General features: G+C 34.5%; 3 protein-coding genes across 3 annotated transcripts; 2 read left to right on the forward strand and 1 right to left on the reverse strand.

Annotated features, from left to right (window-relative positions):
• Nucleotides 1–1843: 1843 nt before the first annotated feature.
• On the reverse strand, nucleotides 1844–4475 carry LOC139883746 (auxin transporter-like protein 3). The gene is given in 8 exon segments (XM_071867881.1): nucleotides 1844–2038; nucleotides 2326–2769; nucleotides 2771–2792; nucleotides 3125–3222; nucleotides 3327–3510; nucleotides 3599–3711; nucleotides 4038–4223; nucleotides 4317–4475. Coding segments are annotated over 8 exon segments (1401 nt in total).
• A 2704-nt stretch (nucleotides 4476–7179) lies between these two features.
• On the forward strand, nucleotides 7180–7794 carry LOC139883742 (AAA-ATPase At2g46620-like; the record flags this gene model as incomplete). Its single annotated transcript, XM_071867876.1, has 1 exon — nucleotides 7180–7794. A coding segment is annotated over one exon (615 nt), but the record flags the coding sequence as incomplete, so codon positions are not given.
• A 1214-nt stretch (nucleotides 7795–9008) lies between these two features.
• On the forward strand, nucleotides 9009–10050 carry LOC139883743 (pathogenesis-related thaumatin-like protein 3.5). Its single transcript, XM_071867878.1, has 3 exons — nucleotides 9009–9069; nucleotides 9143–9806; nucleotides 9921–10050. The coding sequence occupies exons 1-3, from the start codon at nucleotides 9009–9011 to the stop codon at nucleotides 10048–10050; spliced, it is 855 nt and encodes a 284-aa protein (XP_071723979.1).
• Nucleotides 10051–16151: the final 6101 nt, after the last annotated feature.

Consider the following 16151-nt stretch of genomic DNA (forward strand, 5'->3'; position numbering starts at 1 on the left):
TGGAGAGGACCAGTTCAAGTACTAATTAATTAATATAGGGAGGGTCACCGATCTTGTCAACTGTTGTGCAACAATTTCAGCTCAAGGCCGCTAGTGGATGGTCAATAAATCATTCGAGTTTGAATCGGAGACACGTTACATTGATTACTTGTGACGTGATAGGATACGGGTGTGCATGGGTGCAATTGTAAGGAGGACTATTAATGATTTTACCCGATCGATTTGTAGAAATTTGGCAGGATGTGAGGATGTCTGAATCAAGACGAAATATGCTTTAAACACGCAATAATGCTCCCATTCAAGGGATGCACTACTACATATACATTCTGGACTATTAATGATTTTACCCGATCCACTTGTAGAAATTTGGCTGGATGTGAGAGCTCCTATATTAAAACATCAGTACCTTTTCAATCCTTTTTCACAGTGATAGATCATTGAGATTTGAGTGTGCTATAGAGTATAGTACATATCTAAAAAAAACGTAAATAGATATTAGTGAAAATGTAAAAAATGAAGTATTATTTTTATTTTATTTTTGACCTGGGAAAAAAATTACGTATATAGATACATATGTTGATTATATAGCACATATATACTACATTAGATGGCACGATCCGTCATCAAAATAAGCTGAAGGTAAAATTAATAATAGAAGTTACTTTTAAAATTTTATCATTTTAAAAATCGATTCTTTTTTTTTTTTACAAAAATTAACACTAAATAAGAAGGAAAAAAATAGTTAAAATTAGATCATATATATCTCACACATATCAAACGTTAGTTATTCATTTTCATTGATTGTGCTAGACAGTTACAAGGAGAGGGAAACAAATTAAGAAACCATCCAATGTGAATAAAATTGAAGTGAGAGGGACCTTATAAGAATCGGAACCAACTCGATCAACTAGCCCTATATTATCTATCATTTAGACTGCGACGCTTCATTTTTGCGGCCAATGTTGGCGAGCAGTCCACAGTACTCCATTGTCAATTCCCCCACTTTGTCACCAAGCAACACATGGACTTTTAATTATATTATATTATGATTTTTTATTTTAGTTTTATGAATTTTAATTATATTATGATTGATTATGATTTGTAACTAAAAGTAATATGAATCTAACCATAAGGTGACAAGCGATTTTTTGGATCTGTCCATGGCAATTATTTTAATGATGATAAGAGATAAACTAGATGGAGCAAAAGCTATATGTAAAATAAATCTATTCACAAAATAATTGCATTCTATGAAAATGATATATATCGATAAAGTGTTCAGACGTAGAGGTAGAGCAGTAACTTAATTATGTTTCCATTATTAACTTATGTGTTAATTAACAGTTAGAAGATGGACGTCTGAACAAGAAAGCAATGTGTTCAAAAACTAGAAGAAGGAAAAGATCAATTAGGGGGAAGAGAAACTCATGATGAATGAGGAGATAGATTCATTCCACCATTATAATTGTACAATTAACCGTAACGATTAGAATTTCGACTCAGAGCTTCATGATCCAGATCGATAAGTGGTCAGTTAATGAGCATACTAGCTAGCTAGGAGGCAGAGAGATTTGGACACAAAACAAAAGCACAAGTTAATTATTACAAATGCAAATCTCTTTACATCTGTAGTTACTATATCCGTATCGGGTTGGCTCATGAATATGATGGCCATCACACCTTCACTGAAAATCCCATCCAACATACAAGGAAGAATTACAAAAAAGAAAAAATTACGAATGCAATATCTTTACACACATGCATACTATAATCTATCTTAATTAATTAACCTGTTAATTTAAGTGGGAATTCATGAATATTGTATCTTAATTCTCAGAATTAATTAAGCCTTGTGAGGTGGGCATTGGTAGCACTTAGTGAATAGACCGAATGTGTCTATTTGTCGAACGAAGTTAACCATACTTGCCCATCCTCCGAACCCGAATCCCACAATCAGAACCCAAATCACTACAAAAGTGTTCACTACATACAATCCTGTCCACCCTCCTACCAACTTTGGTGGTCTCTCCACTGCATTCTGTAAAAAATTCACCAAAATATTAAAGATCAAAATATTCTAGATCGATGTAGGGAATATAATTCACATGTACTGTCATAGAGAGCATATATATAAATATATATATTCACTGCCTCGCTGGTGGAGATCTAGCAATCTAGGGTAATTGGTGGGGCTACTGTCCTATCTCTCGAATGTTATTGATTAATATTCCTAATATTCAAAAAGGGTAAATTGCAAACCCGCCCCTGTTTATAAATATTCTTAGATTAGACTAAAAGTAATTATCAAGATAGGAATTAGCTCACCTCTCGTGCAGCAGCAGGAGCAAAAGTAATCATGTGAGCCAAAGCAGGAATAATGTAGACGGTGAAGCTGACAAGAAGAGATCCGACGGTCGAATTGATAGGCCCAAAGAAAGGAAAAATAATGGCAAGGAACCAAATCGGTATGACTACAGGGAGCCTAGCCAATGCTCTCTTAATGAAGCTCTTGGTCTCATGAACTCCAATAAATTTCTCCCAAACAAAGTACAATGGGGTGCAAGCAAATCCAAATGTTATAAATTGATGGATCAACATTAGGATAACCGCTGCGTCTCTGAATCCAGTTCGTGGTAACAACGCGAAAGCGTTAGCGTGCGTGAGAAGCAAGTCTCCGAATGCCCAATATACTGCTGAAGCTGATGGCAGTGTCAAGGTCAATACATATATTGTTGCAATCAAGTAGATTAACTTGAACTTTTGTGGCTTCCCACATTGCATGCATTATCTCCCTATAAAAACAACATTAATTTTTCACAATTAGATCAACACATTGCCCGATAATAATTAGCTATGATCGTCATTCTAGCTAAGAGTGCGATTTTTTTTTGGAGGAGTAAATATAAATCGATCACTCTCTCTCTAGTAGGTGTAATTTTCACAAATAGAATAGGTACAATTCCAAAGACGTGACATGACAGTTTGTAATCATCGACTAATTCTAGCATTTGCATACATTTTTTAATTCTTCTCCTGGCTAATCTTAATTGAGGTTTCTTAATTAATTGATTGATTAATTAGGAGATCATGGTCAAGATCTTGACTAATGTTAATTTTCACTTACACTGTGACAGCATGTCCACCAAAAGTATAAAGAATGTTGGTTGCTCCAGTGAAGTAGAGAACCATTTTGGTTGGGCCAGAATGCTTGACTCCTTCAACCTAATTAATATTAAATTAATTAATGGATAGTTAGTTAAATTAATTATGGAGATGAAGCCAAAATCAGACTTTAAGTAACTAATAACTATAATTAAATATAATACCTGGCCGTGGATAAGGGAAGCGATGGTAAGATACCATGCCGTGTAAGTAGTCATAATAAGACCCAAGAAAGACCAGATTCTGTAATTATGAAATGAAGGGACAAACACTGTTGTTGCACAACATGCTCCAAATATGTAGGTCCATGTTCTTTTGTCTAGATTATCATTTATGTAGTATATATTGCTGCAAATTAATATAAAATCAATTAAATAAATTGTGATTAAACCGACTATTATGGAAACTTAACTTAGATATTAATTAATTAAATCACCTTGCACATGCAATTAACTGAATTACAGATCCGAAAAGTAGAAACGTGCAGTTGAAAAAGAGGCCTGCATTCCTCCAATGTCTCCCCAGCAACCCATCAAGAACTTCAAACCACTGAAAATTTTATTTCAATCAAACAGTAGAGCTAGAGCGAAATAAAATAAAATATATATGCATTAACTCATTTTCGCAAGTCCTCATTAACTAAGAGAAATCGGACCACTCGAATAGTGTTCTAGAAACTTGATTATGATTAGGTTAAGGGAGGGAGATGGTTCGGACTCGTCTAATTAGGAAGATGACATAATTATGCATTACATATATATGATCATGTTCATATGAGTGAACCTAAAAATACAAAACATCATCTAATGAGATGGGGGAGTACATGATAAGTTTAGAGAAAAATAGGAATATAGTAATTAATTATAAGTACGTACTTGAATTACATGGTTCCTGAAATCAACTTTTTCTCTTTCTTTTCTAGTTCTGTACTCGACATAGAGTATACTTATAAGATAAGCAGTCCAGCTTCCCATCAAGCCATAGAAGAGTTGAAATAGAATACCGGATAACATTCCTAGTTGTGAAAATGAGTATGGCAATGTGAGCAACACTTGAGCAACCTATACACACCACATAAAAAACTTGATTCAAAATTTAATAATCAAATGTTAGCTAACTAAACCAAGAGAGGAAGGAATTAATTAATTAAGTGCCTGATTAGAAGCACAACTAAACCAAGCATCATAGACAGAGCCACCATGCCAAAAGAACTTTGAAATTTTGGCTTTGGCACCAGTTGATGAGTCTTCTTCTTCTCTCTCCATTTCCAAGTAGTTTCCGGCCACCACGGTCTCCACCTTCTCGGAAGCCATGGTCAATGCAAACTCAAGGTGGAGAGGATTTTTATTGGAGATGGAGTGATTTAGTTAAGTGACTATAAATAGATAAACTAAGTGGTCTTCTACTCTTTCCTTTTTTCTACAACTTGATGAGTAGTACTATGCCTTTGTGCTTTGCAATTCTCTTCCTTTCTACTTTAGTAAAAAGTTAATTTTGGAGCAATAATTTGAATTACACCCATGTGGGACCTATATATATATGCAAAAGGGTTTAACTCATGTAATTTGTTATTCACACTATGTACACCATATGTGTGTATGTTATACACATATGTATATGACGATATTTCATTACACGACTCTAAATAAATAAACACTGACGACAATTTTGCATACCTGTTGGTAATTCTCGTAGGCTAGTATACCGGTTTAATTCGTTAATCGTGGTTAAGGATTAGATCCTCTATCCGCGTGAGGTCTCAAGATCGAAAATTCATAGGATATATGTGAATCCATGTTATTATCTACAGTGAAATGTTATTAAAAAAAAATGCATTGAAGTGTTATAACAAAAAAGTTGATTTAGAGTGAAGTGAATTAAAGTCTGTCTTTATTTGATTAAACACAATTAGTTTCACAATAATTTGAATAAGTTTAATCATACAGTACCGTAAATTAAAAAGGATGCCTAAACTCTAAAGTATGGAGGGGGACCTAAGAATTTTTCCGATGAATAAAGAAAGAAAAAGTGAAAGACTACCTTCGTCTTCGTCCCAAAAATAGATGTACATTTTGACATAGTATATAATTGACCATAATATATAAAAAGTCAGTATTTATTTTTTTAGGTACTTCAGGTTTCCGGTTCTCGTATCCATTTATCACAATATATATATGACTAATTAATTAGTATGTTTGAGAATGTAAAAGACACATAACGGATTTTCCTACATGTATTTTTTCTGTTCCTATCCAAACTCATCATCACTGGTTACAGGATTTAAGTATTTTACGACTTGGACTAACACTCGTTGGGAGATAAAACTTCATGAAAGACTCTCTAGACTCTAGATCCATCTACTATATATGGTGCATCTTTCTTTTCTTGATAGTAAGGATCGAAGATAAATCACATTTATTTAATTATAAAAATGAAAAAAAAAGAAATTTAATTTTTGATAAAAAAGAAATAATAGTAATAACAATAATAGTTGGAGGCAAAAATAGTACTCCTAATCATTTCCTTTAAATTTTAATAGGAAAAAAAGTAATAAATAAAATAATACTTTGCTCAATATTTTCTTGGGCCTAATGGCCCATGCTCTCAAGCAGTACACGAGCGGGGTGACCTACAAGTAAATGAGTAATTGTTGAGGCTAAGATGGAGTGAATGATTGCTTTTGGAGGTGGGTTTAGTGCTAAACATTATTAGTGCCACACGTGTGCCAACTGGCTTCACCAAAAAGAGATTATCTTTTGATTAAGTAGAAAGTTAACATTAGATTAGCCCTTCTTTTCCTCTCTTTTGTTCCATTGATCGCGTATTAGCAATCATATTAATCATGTGTTAGTGTCCCAATTAGGTGGCTAAGTTTGGAAATGTAGGGGACCTGTTCCTTGTGAAATAGATATGTAATGTGATTGAGTTGAATAATAATTTTGATAGATCTTATTAATAATAATATTTAATAAAAGGTGTATCCATGCTTTGGGGGTTTGGTCTCGAATTATTATTTTCGTTATGTTTTGTATTATTATTAAGCAAAAGAAATCAATTTGATATACAAATGGTTTTTATTTTTTATGATAAGATATACAAATTTTGTGTTGTGCCTTTGTGCATTGTAATTTGTACGAAAATGACGAGAGCTACACCAAACTGAGCCTTTCAACCCACCAAATGGACCATTCGGCTGCTATTGGACTCTCTTTTTTTAATGGTTTTCAAGCATACTCTCTAACTCTAAGTCTGTACATACACACGGTCCGATTCGATCCGATTTCAGTTATTAAATTTTATGGAGTAGAATCAAAATCGTAAATTTTATAGAAACGAAATGATATTGTAAATTTACGGTTTGGTTATACACGATTCCAGTTCGCCTCCATATAATTTTTGAAAAAATAAGAACATGAATATGTAATTGTCAAAATTTCAGCTTGGACTTGATTCCGAAATCGCGTTAACCGGTTTGGTTCCAACCAGGAGGCCATGCAAGTTTTCGACCAATTCAGTTTGAGTTACTGATTAATTTTTTTCATAATCAAGTAAGATTTTAGAAGTAAAATTTTCTTACGAAAAATTATTGAGGGTGTGCAATAAGTACATTTATTATGCAAACATCATGTCTAATTTGTTGCATTCCTATGTAACACTCTCTTTTAATAGATTGGTGCCTTTTTTTTTTGTTCTTTTTCCTCGTGATCCAATTTGTTAAAGTGCATGGATACTCAATTAATTAATTAATTAATAATAATAATAATAATAATAATAATAATAATAATAATAATAATAATAATAATAATAATAATAATAATAGAACTTTCATCTAATCAATGAAAATTATGATTTCTAATCACCCCTTATAATTTAATTAATACTAAATTCGTATCATAAGAGATGAAGTTTTATTTGACTAGATAGATCTCCATATTAATCAGTCTAAAATGTACTCCCTTGCCGTTTTGGCAAATTCGTAGAAAATTAAGGATCGTGTCAAAATGACGTAAATGCCTTTATGTGACAAATCACTCAAAATCGATCCTTCAACACATTCACACAGTCTCTGACGAATTGGAGCAGCGAAACAGAGACCTCAAGCTTTACATAAACATCGCCGGCGCCGGAAAGTCATGGAAATCCGTGCCGTTCAATCACCCCTCGACATTCGACACAATCGCTATGGAACCAGACCTCAAAAACAAAATCAAATCCGATTTGGAGTCGTTTTTGAAAGCAAAGCAATACTATCATAGAACGGGTCGGGCTTGGAAACGGAGTTTCTTGTTGTACGGTCCTTCCGGTACCGGGAAATCCAGTTTCGTCGCCGCGTTAGCGAATTTCCTCAATTACGATCTCTACGACGTCGATCTCTTCAAAGTTGAAGACGACTCGCATCTGAAACTCCTTCTATTGCAAACTTCGTCGAAATCCGTGATCGTGATCGAAGATCTCGATAGGTTCTTAGTCGAGAAATCGACAGCTATAAGCTTATCAGGAGTGTTGAATTTCATGGACGGGATTTTAAGCTCTTGCTGTGGCGAGGAGAGGATTATGGTTTTCACAATGAACAGTAAAGATCGAATCGAACCGGGTTTCCTTAGACCGGGTCGAGTCGATGTTCACTTGTAAAAATGAGTTTGTGATTGGTATTGGTGATGGGCAAAACAGGAAAAAATGAGTAAAAATTTAGAAAATATCAAAAAGATTATGTATCGTCAATCGTGATATGAAGCAGTTATCTTCGTCCATTTATTTTGAAGAGGCAATCATATATACATATGTAGTATAGTAGCTATAAAAAGCACAACTTTTCAACTCTCTTGGAGTAATAGAGAAGATCGACTTTAGTAGAACTGTTAAAAGTGATAATTGGTAACTAATCTAAATAGGGTAGAGGTCTACTCCTAACCCACAAAAAGAAAACATAATGCATACCCTATCTTGACTTTATTGGACACATATAAATGATCATGAATCATATTTATATAAGCTAGTACCATTTAATTTCAAAAAAGAAAAAAGAAAGAAAGAAAAGCTATTACCATTCGGATATCATCTTCCTCTAATTTCCATTATCATTTAACAGGCCTAATTCATATGTCAATCCAGTCGTCCTTCCTACTGGGCTTTTTAAGAATCGGAAGTTGGTCTAAGGCCAATAATGGGCTGTCACGAATATCTAAATCAGCCACATTTTGATCAGGAAGATGTTTTTCTTTTTTTCTTTTAATATGCTAACGAGAAAAATACATGTCGATGCTAAAGACGTAACCAATGAAGACATATAAAAAAAAAAAACACAATTACCTTTTAGTAAAACAAATAAAATACTCCTCCGTCTCAAATTAGATGCTAATATAAATATAATTTTTTATTCCAAATTAGATGCAAATTTTGATAAGTTTAAGAAATATTAATCATATTTTTTCATTATACTCTCACCACATTCACCATCTTCACTCTCATGTTTCCTATTATTCTCTCTCACCATCTTTATCTACATATTTTCCACGAGGATCTTTTAATCTATACAATCATAATTATGTTGAAAAATAAACTAAAAAATATATTTTATTGGTTTTTGTGAAATCCCCTAAATTAACATCTAATTTGAGACGGAAGGAATATTTCTAATGAGAGAACATGCAAGCTAGGAATCTGAACTAAACTTGTAAGAAAGGATTAGGAAAGGAATCAATCAACGAGCCCTTAGCTAAACATTTTTTCTCCAGTCGTTTGCTTCTATAATTTAACATTCCTCACACATTCTTTCGCCCTCTTGCTTTTATATTCCTTTCCAATTTAATTTCTCTTCTCAATCGTCATATGCTAGAAATCAAGACATGGAAATTCGTCCGAATCTGTTTTCACATTTTCTCTTAATCCTAATCGTTATTTCATCAGGTAATCTTTCTCTTAACTACTAATCCTATACGAAATGGCTTCTAACTCGGTTTTAATTTAATTAATTTTGCAGGGGCAAATGTGTCCGAATCCATGAGAGTTTTTACCATAGTAAATAATTGCAAGGAGACGATATGGCCAGCTGTCACTCCAGGAGCCAACTTTAATGGCGGTGGTTTCTCTTTGAAACCATTCGAATCCAAGGTCTTTAATGCCCCTGTTGCTTGGAGCGGTCGAATTTGGGCTCGAACCGGATGCAATTTCGACCAGGACGGAGTCGGTCAATGCCAAACCGGTGCATGTGGCACAGCACTCAAATGTGGATCCTCTGGCAAAACCCCTGCTACACTTGCCGAATTTACCCTCGCAAATACTGATTATTACGACGTTAGCCTAGTCGATGGCTTTAACTTGCCGATCAGCGTCACGCCCATCAACGGAACAGGAAATTGCTCCCCTTGCGGATGTGATAAGGATCTGAGGCTTACTTGTCCATCGGAGCTAGCAACCAAGTCTAACGGGAAGGTCGTAGGTTGTCGGAGCGCTTGCGACGTGTTCAACACGGATGCATACTGTTGCAAGGGTGTTTTCGGAAATGCAAAAACGTGTCAACCTACGTTTTATTCTAAGAAGTTCAAGGATGCTTGCCCTACTGCTTATAGTTATGCCTATGATGATCCGACCAGTATCTTTACATGCTCAGGGACAGATTATGTAGTCGCCTTCTGCTCATCCAGGTTCATTTACATACATTAATTAAAAAGCTTTTTTTTTTTCAGAAATCAATATTAATTAATGAATTTTCTTGTTAATTAATTAGTTGCTATAATATTTGTACTTAATTATTTCAGGAACCAAACTTTGTGCACATATCATAATCACAAGGTTGTTTGCAGCGGATCAAACTCACTTCTTGGGAGATGGTGGACAGTAGTACTACTGATGATGTTTGCATCGTTGAACTTGTGGATTATTTTCTAATTTAAATCTTGTATGATCACAACCCGCCTATATATAGTATATATATCCTTTTAATTTCTCATTTTATGGGGAAATTAAGTACGTAGAAGAAATTAATTCTCTCATCACTTTTGATTGTAAGAAGTATATGTATATCTTTTTTATTTCTCATTTTCTACATCTGTTCCACTTTTTCATTTTACCTCACAAGGTAAACAAGCGTACTCTCTGCCGTGATAAAAAAATTGTAATTTTTCATACACGAGAGAACAACTTCAATAAAATACATTACATTTCAAGAGAAATCCGATAGAGCCATAGAGGAAGTTATTATCATAAAAAATAAAATAAAGGAAGGCTAAGTTTCCTTACATAGAATATATTGACCCGAACTAATAACAGAAAAACAAAACAGAAAAACAAATTCTTGAAGATTTCTGTAAAATATCACACCGTTTCAAATTACGATGAAATTTGTTAGTTTATAAGTCTATAAGTCCGATCCGGCCATAAAAATTTTATGATATTGGACTAAGAATTCTCATATATAAATAAGTTTTATGTCAAGAGAAAATCCTAACTGTTTTTTTTTTTTACACAAACATAATTCTCCTAACCGTTTCTCTCTAGCCAAAATTACTAGAATGAAAATTATGTATTTTCTTGTAGATTGTTAGGAGGAAAACTGCGTATTTTCGTATAGAGTTTTTAGATTCATCATAGGCATCATCCAAGGCCTGATAAGCGTGGTCTAATGCCAAAAAACGGTAACGAAAAGAATAGGCCACGGTTTTTTGACTTTACACTATGATTTTGAACCGTGAAATTTGCTTCCGTGGCGGAAAGTATACACCACGGTTCTTTTACCTTTTCCCCCACGGTTCTAGGTAACCGTGGCCTAAAATGATCCATCAAGTTAACTCCCTACCTCCTTTTATGTCACGGTTTTTTTGGCCGTGACCTTAGATTGTTACGGTTTTTTAGCCGTGGCCCAAGATACGTCACGGTTTTGCAGAAATATTTACCACGTTTTTAAAACTGTGGCAATTTTATATACAGTATATTCCAGCCACATAATCATGGTCCCGATTCCGAAGCCACCTTTGTTTCACATTTTTTCGTAGAACGATTCTATCCAAAATAAATTCATAGCTATTAAATCCAAAACACAATTTATAAGGAATAATAAAAATATAAATAAAAATAAAATAATTTACATATATTAATTAATTCCTTAATGTAAATCTTCTTATCACAAAAGGTTAATCACAAAATGTACACATGGAGTACAAGCTAGTAAACCTTATCATGTACAAAAGGTTAATTCATGCATTCTCAGCTCATAAATTAAGATCAATTGCCAATCTTCATTCCTGCAAAAACAAACAATTAAATATGTGATTTCCATGAGGAAGCTATCTAGTAAAGCTTATCAAAATCGAAATCCAGTATCATGCCTTATGCAAATCATGTAAAACAATTAATCCAACAGGCCGACTGTGCCTTTAATCTGACTAGATAACAATTCAAAAATAATACTTATACAAGCTGTATGCTATATGATTTCGGACTATATATAGAGTAATCAAATTTCTAATATATAATACTCACCCATTTGGAATTGGATCTTCTTCTCCCCGATCATCTTGAATATTGACTGCAGCTTGAGAATTACTCGTACCAGCTCCATTCCCTCCCTTCTTCATCAGGTGCCAAACAACATAGTTTTTCTACAGAGCACACACACACACATATATATATATATATATATATTGAACATAATTCAGAATATAATTAATATATATAGCCATGCATCACCATACATAGGGTTCGGGCAGCCAAACTCTGCTGTGTACTCGTGGACAATCCACGGGAATTATGTCTCCGATTTGGGTTTGCATTTGGATTTGGATACACCTTTGGATTTGGATACACTTTCGGTACTCTTGGAAGAAATTCTAGGTGAATGGTAAGACAATATCTTCCTTATACCTGTAACAACTTCTCGAGTTGTGAAATTTTTATATTTACCAGTGACTTCCACTAACCTTCAGGGGTAGTCCTTTTAAAACCGGCACAACATTTTTCATCATTTTGCAGCTGACAAAAGAAGAACCAATGGTTCTCCAACGATGTTTCAACTGAAAGATCTGTAAATATATACATATTTAAATATATACATATTTAAGAAGAAAATAATGAATTAATACAAAATTAATCCAAAAATGATCATCAAATACTCCTACAGAATAAAATTATTAAGTCACTAATCAGGTAAATCCTACGGTTCAACCTTGTTACAATCTTCAATGGTGACCATTGTTTGGTCGAGCTCCTCCAAATGGTCCCCGATGACTTTGTTTCTTAGGTAGTGATCTATCAACTTGTCAATGGTTGGATATAATCTTAGGCCAAGTTTGCGCTCCATATTAATGAACGAGAAGAGTATCGAGGTCTAAGAGAGAGAGACGGAAGTAATAAGAGCTAGCTTAGCACAGAGATTACTAAATGTTTAGTACATACTATGTATATAGTTGGAAAATTATCTTAACAATTAAAATGCATAAATCATTGCTAACTTTAAAGGAAAAATTGTCATTCTTCATATAAATATTTGTTACCAACAATTAAAACTCGATGCACTTCATCAAATCGCAAATTATAATCTTTTCTATACGTTTTAACATCAAGGCACTATGAGATTTCAACTTAACTGTGCTAAACCAACTACATATAAATTTGACATTGCCAATGAATCTAAATTCACTACGCAGTTCAAGTTGTGAATGATCCAAACATCGCTACTCCAAACAAAGAAAGGAAATTTTATGCTATATATATGCAAAGCTTTAAAGGTCGATTACAACTTAAGATAATTATATTCAAAATCAGCCAAGTACCCAATTCTTATCATCAAACCACAGATAAGTTACGGAAAATCCGAAATCAGTCTAAGACGAACTAAAAAAACCCTTAAAATTACGGAACCCTTTCAATATTAAAGCAACCAATGGTTACCTTTCAACTGAGGTTGTCGACTTCCAAACCCTAATGTTGAGCTTGGCGATCGATTGTCGAGCGTCGATCGGTGAGAAATTCTTAGAAGGTCGAGTACTTGATGATTGTTGAGCTTCAGGGAGAGAGGGTTTGTCCAACTTCAACTTGTGAGAGAAGTGAATTGTTTTTTGAATAAAAAGAGAAGTTTAAATTAATATTGAAAAGGAAATGTTGATTGGCGCGTGCCACATTTTAACTTAGCAATTTTTTTTGAAAATATCCGTCACGGTTTTTTTGTTCATACGCCACGGTTTTATGTAGTTTTCTCCACGATTTTTAACCTGTGGCCATATGCTGCACAGCAAAAATCGATCCAGTTTCTATCTCGAAGCCAACCTACATTAGATTATCCTTCACATGCATAGACAATTCGATTTGAATTCCAATAATAAAATATCATAAAGTGACACAAATTCAGAACACAAATCTGAAATTCGGAACACAATTTCAATTCCTTTCATTATATTAAAAGACAATTGGGATCTTCCTTCAATATACCAATATTATTGATGGTTACATAACATAAAAAAATTTATTTGGGGTAACAGGGAAAGAGTCGATGACTATTGATGGTTACAAAAACTACATGTAGTATTTCATTGTTTCTTTGACAATTATGGGATTTTCCTTCATTATATTTCTTTATCGTTTTTTTGACAATTCTAGGATCTTCCTTCTTCGTTAAGTTTCTTCGACAATTTCCGGAAGTACCCTATTCATTAGAAACTTCTGATACATCGTTTTGCAGCTCACAAAAGTTCGTTTCTTTGGTGGAGAACCGAGTTACAGTCCACCAAAATTAGTCTTCATTTTCTCAAAATCTGGGTTGCTTCCTTTAGACTCTATGACCTTTGTTGCTTCCTACTCATTCCTTCCATTCATCCTTTTATTTTAAAGGATACTAGAAAATCACATGTGGTGATGAAGGTGTGAACTTACAGCTGATTCTAGCTGATCTAAGACCTCATGTTCATCCCATTCATCCTTTTGTTGGAAGACGGAGTAGTTGAGCTCATCGATCCTTAACAAGAAAGGGATCAACATGTATAATTGACCCCTTCTAGTTGTCGAGAACCTGAACGCTGGTGTACAAGAAGACTTACAAACGACGTGGGCCAGTTACAATCGAGTAAAGTATTGGCGTAAATTTGGCCAGCGGCAATGAAGAAACTGATGACGTAGGATGCAAACTTTCTCGATTAGGCCAATTACGAGAAGGAAGATATTGGGATGAGTGATAAAGAACACAGGGATCGGAATGGAATGTTGGCGTACATTTGGAAACATCACACAATTTACTGACTCGAAATGTGAAGTACCGTAAACTGGGATGATGTCTCCAAATGTACTCCAATACTTCGCTCGACCTCTGCATCCTTTACCACCCATCGTCATACCTTCTTTTAGCATAATTGGCCTATTCGGTCTGATATTCCCACGTCACCGTTGCTTTCGTATGGCTGCTATGACAGAAAAATTATAGAAAATCAGTGCCAAGATATGTGATCATTGGAGATAAAACCCAATTAAAACATTATAATGAAATTAAAAAAGCAGTATTAATCACTTATCAAATATGGTACAATTCAGTTAGCTTCAGCTGTAAATGCAATCCCAAAACCAGCTGGATGGCTAGCCTTAAACGATCTAATAGCTTCATGTACTGATCTTGACCTTAGCAAATAGCGAGTGCATGGCTGCGATGACAGAAAAATGACAGAAAATCAGTGCCAAGATATGTGATTGTTGGAGATAAAACCCAATTAAAACATTAAAATAAAATTAAAAAAGCAGTATTAATCACTTACCAAATATGGTACAATTCAGTTAGCTTCAGTTGTAAATGCAATCCCAAAACTAGCTGGATAGCTACCCTTGAACGATGTAACATGTTTAACAATTGATATTGACCTTAGCAAATAGCGAGTGCATGGCTGCGATGACAGAAAAATGCGATGGTCAGTACCAAGAAATGTGAATTAGAGATGGAACCCAATTGAAACATTATAATGAAACAAAAGTAACCTCAAGGGCTTCAAAAATAAAAATCAAAATTCAGAATGATGGTACTTACTTAAAGTCACACATAGTCAGATATCCACCATCTTTGCACTTAAAACACCAATCCGTCATCCCTGAACTCTGTGACTATTTGGGGTAACAGGCAAGGAGTAGCTGCCTCTCCTGGAAAAGTGGATAGAGGGCTCTTGTACCTTTCCCCAATGACTCTTCTCTGGGTGGCTATTTGGGGTAACTAGGACTGCATTGATGACTATTGATCCAACCTTTGGATCAATTTTTTGATCAACTCTATGTCTATCCCTTTTCCTATTTTACCCTATCCCAATGCCTCTACACTCAAATGGATTGGAGGTAGCGACTGCTGCCTCCATTAAAAAAACAAAGCTAATTTTCTTAATGGACATATTCGAAGACGACCTGCTAACAAGCTCTCATAACCTTAGCGAGGAAGACCATGTACGGATCTGAGGTCATTCCAATCCATAGCAGTTTAAATCTATCCCTTATTGCTACTTCCTCGTCCTTACAAAATAATCCCCACTCAGGACCTGATATATTGCTGGAAAGATTGTCCTCCATGCCGACCTTCAGCTTACATCGGTAAACCCTCAACCTGAAAATAAGTTGGACTTGAAAGACCTAATCAACACCAAGTCCTAATCGTTGGAGCACTGTAGGTCGGAGCGCCTGAAAAGAGAAACGAATAAAAATATTAAACAAAGATCTATGGTATATATATGTAACATATCATATAACTACTCATGCAAAAGATGTTAAGAACATACCAATGGTCCTTGTTCTGTAACATGTCTCTGTAACATGTCTGTAGGTCACATAAACACCGAAGAAGAGATCTTTCTTAGCCTCTATTGAAAACCGCGATGGATTACCATCGAGATCTCTCTTAATAGAGTTCAGGTCAAAATCATTCCGGATGACCCATCACTATGGAGTCCCCAAAAATTTACAATACCTGTTTCAAATATTGTAACACGAGCAATCAAATTGTCACTCTCTACAGCCAAAGAATCGAACCGAAGGCT

This window comes from Rutidosis leptorrhynchoides, unplaced genomic scaffold (assembly GCF_046630445.1).
Source record: "Rutidosis leptorrhynchoides isolate AG116_Rl617_1_P2 unplaced genomic scaffold, CSIRO_AGI_Rlap_v1 contig443, whole genome shotgun sequence".
Taxonomy (NCBI): domain Eukaryota; kingdom Viridiplantae; phylum Streptophyta; class Magnoliopsida; order Asterales; family Asteraceae; genus Rutidosis; species Rutidosis leptorrhynchoides.

Bases quoted from the DNA above. Each gene is read 5' to 3' on its own strand.
- LOC139883743 (XM_071867878.1), top strand. From the start codon at position 9,009: ATGGAAATTCGTCCGAATCTGTTTTCACATTTTCTCTTAATCCTAATC. The intron at 9,070-9,142 runs GTAATCTTTCTC...TTAATTTTGCAG, and splicing joins CCTAATCGTTATTTCATCAG to GGGCAAATGTGTCCGAATCC. The intron at 9,807-9,920 runs GTTCATTTACAT...TAATTATTTCAG, and splicing joins GTCGCCTTCTGCTCATCCAG to GAACCAAACTTTGTGCACAT.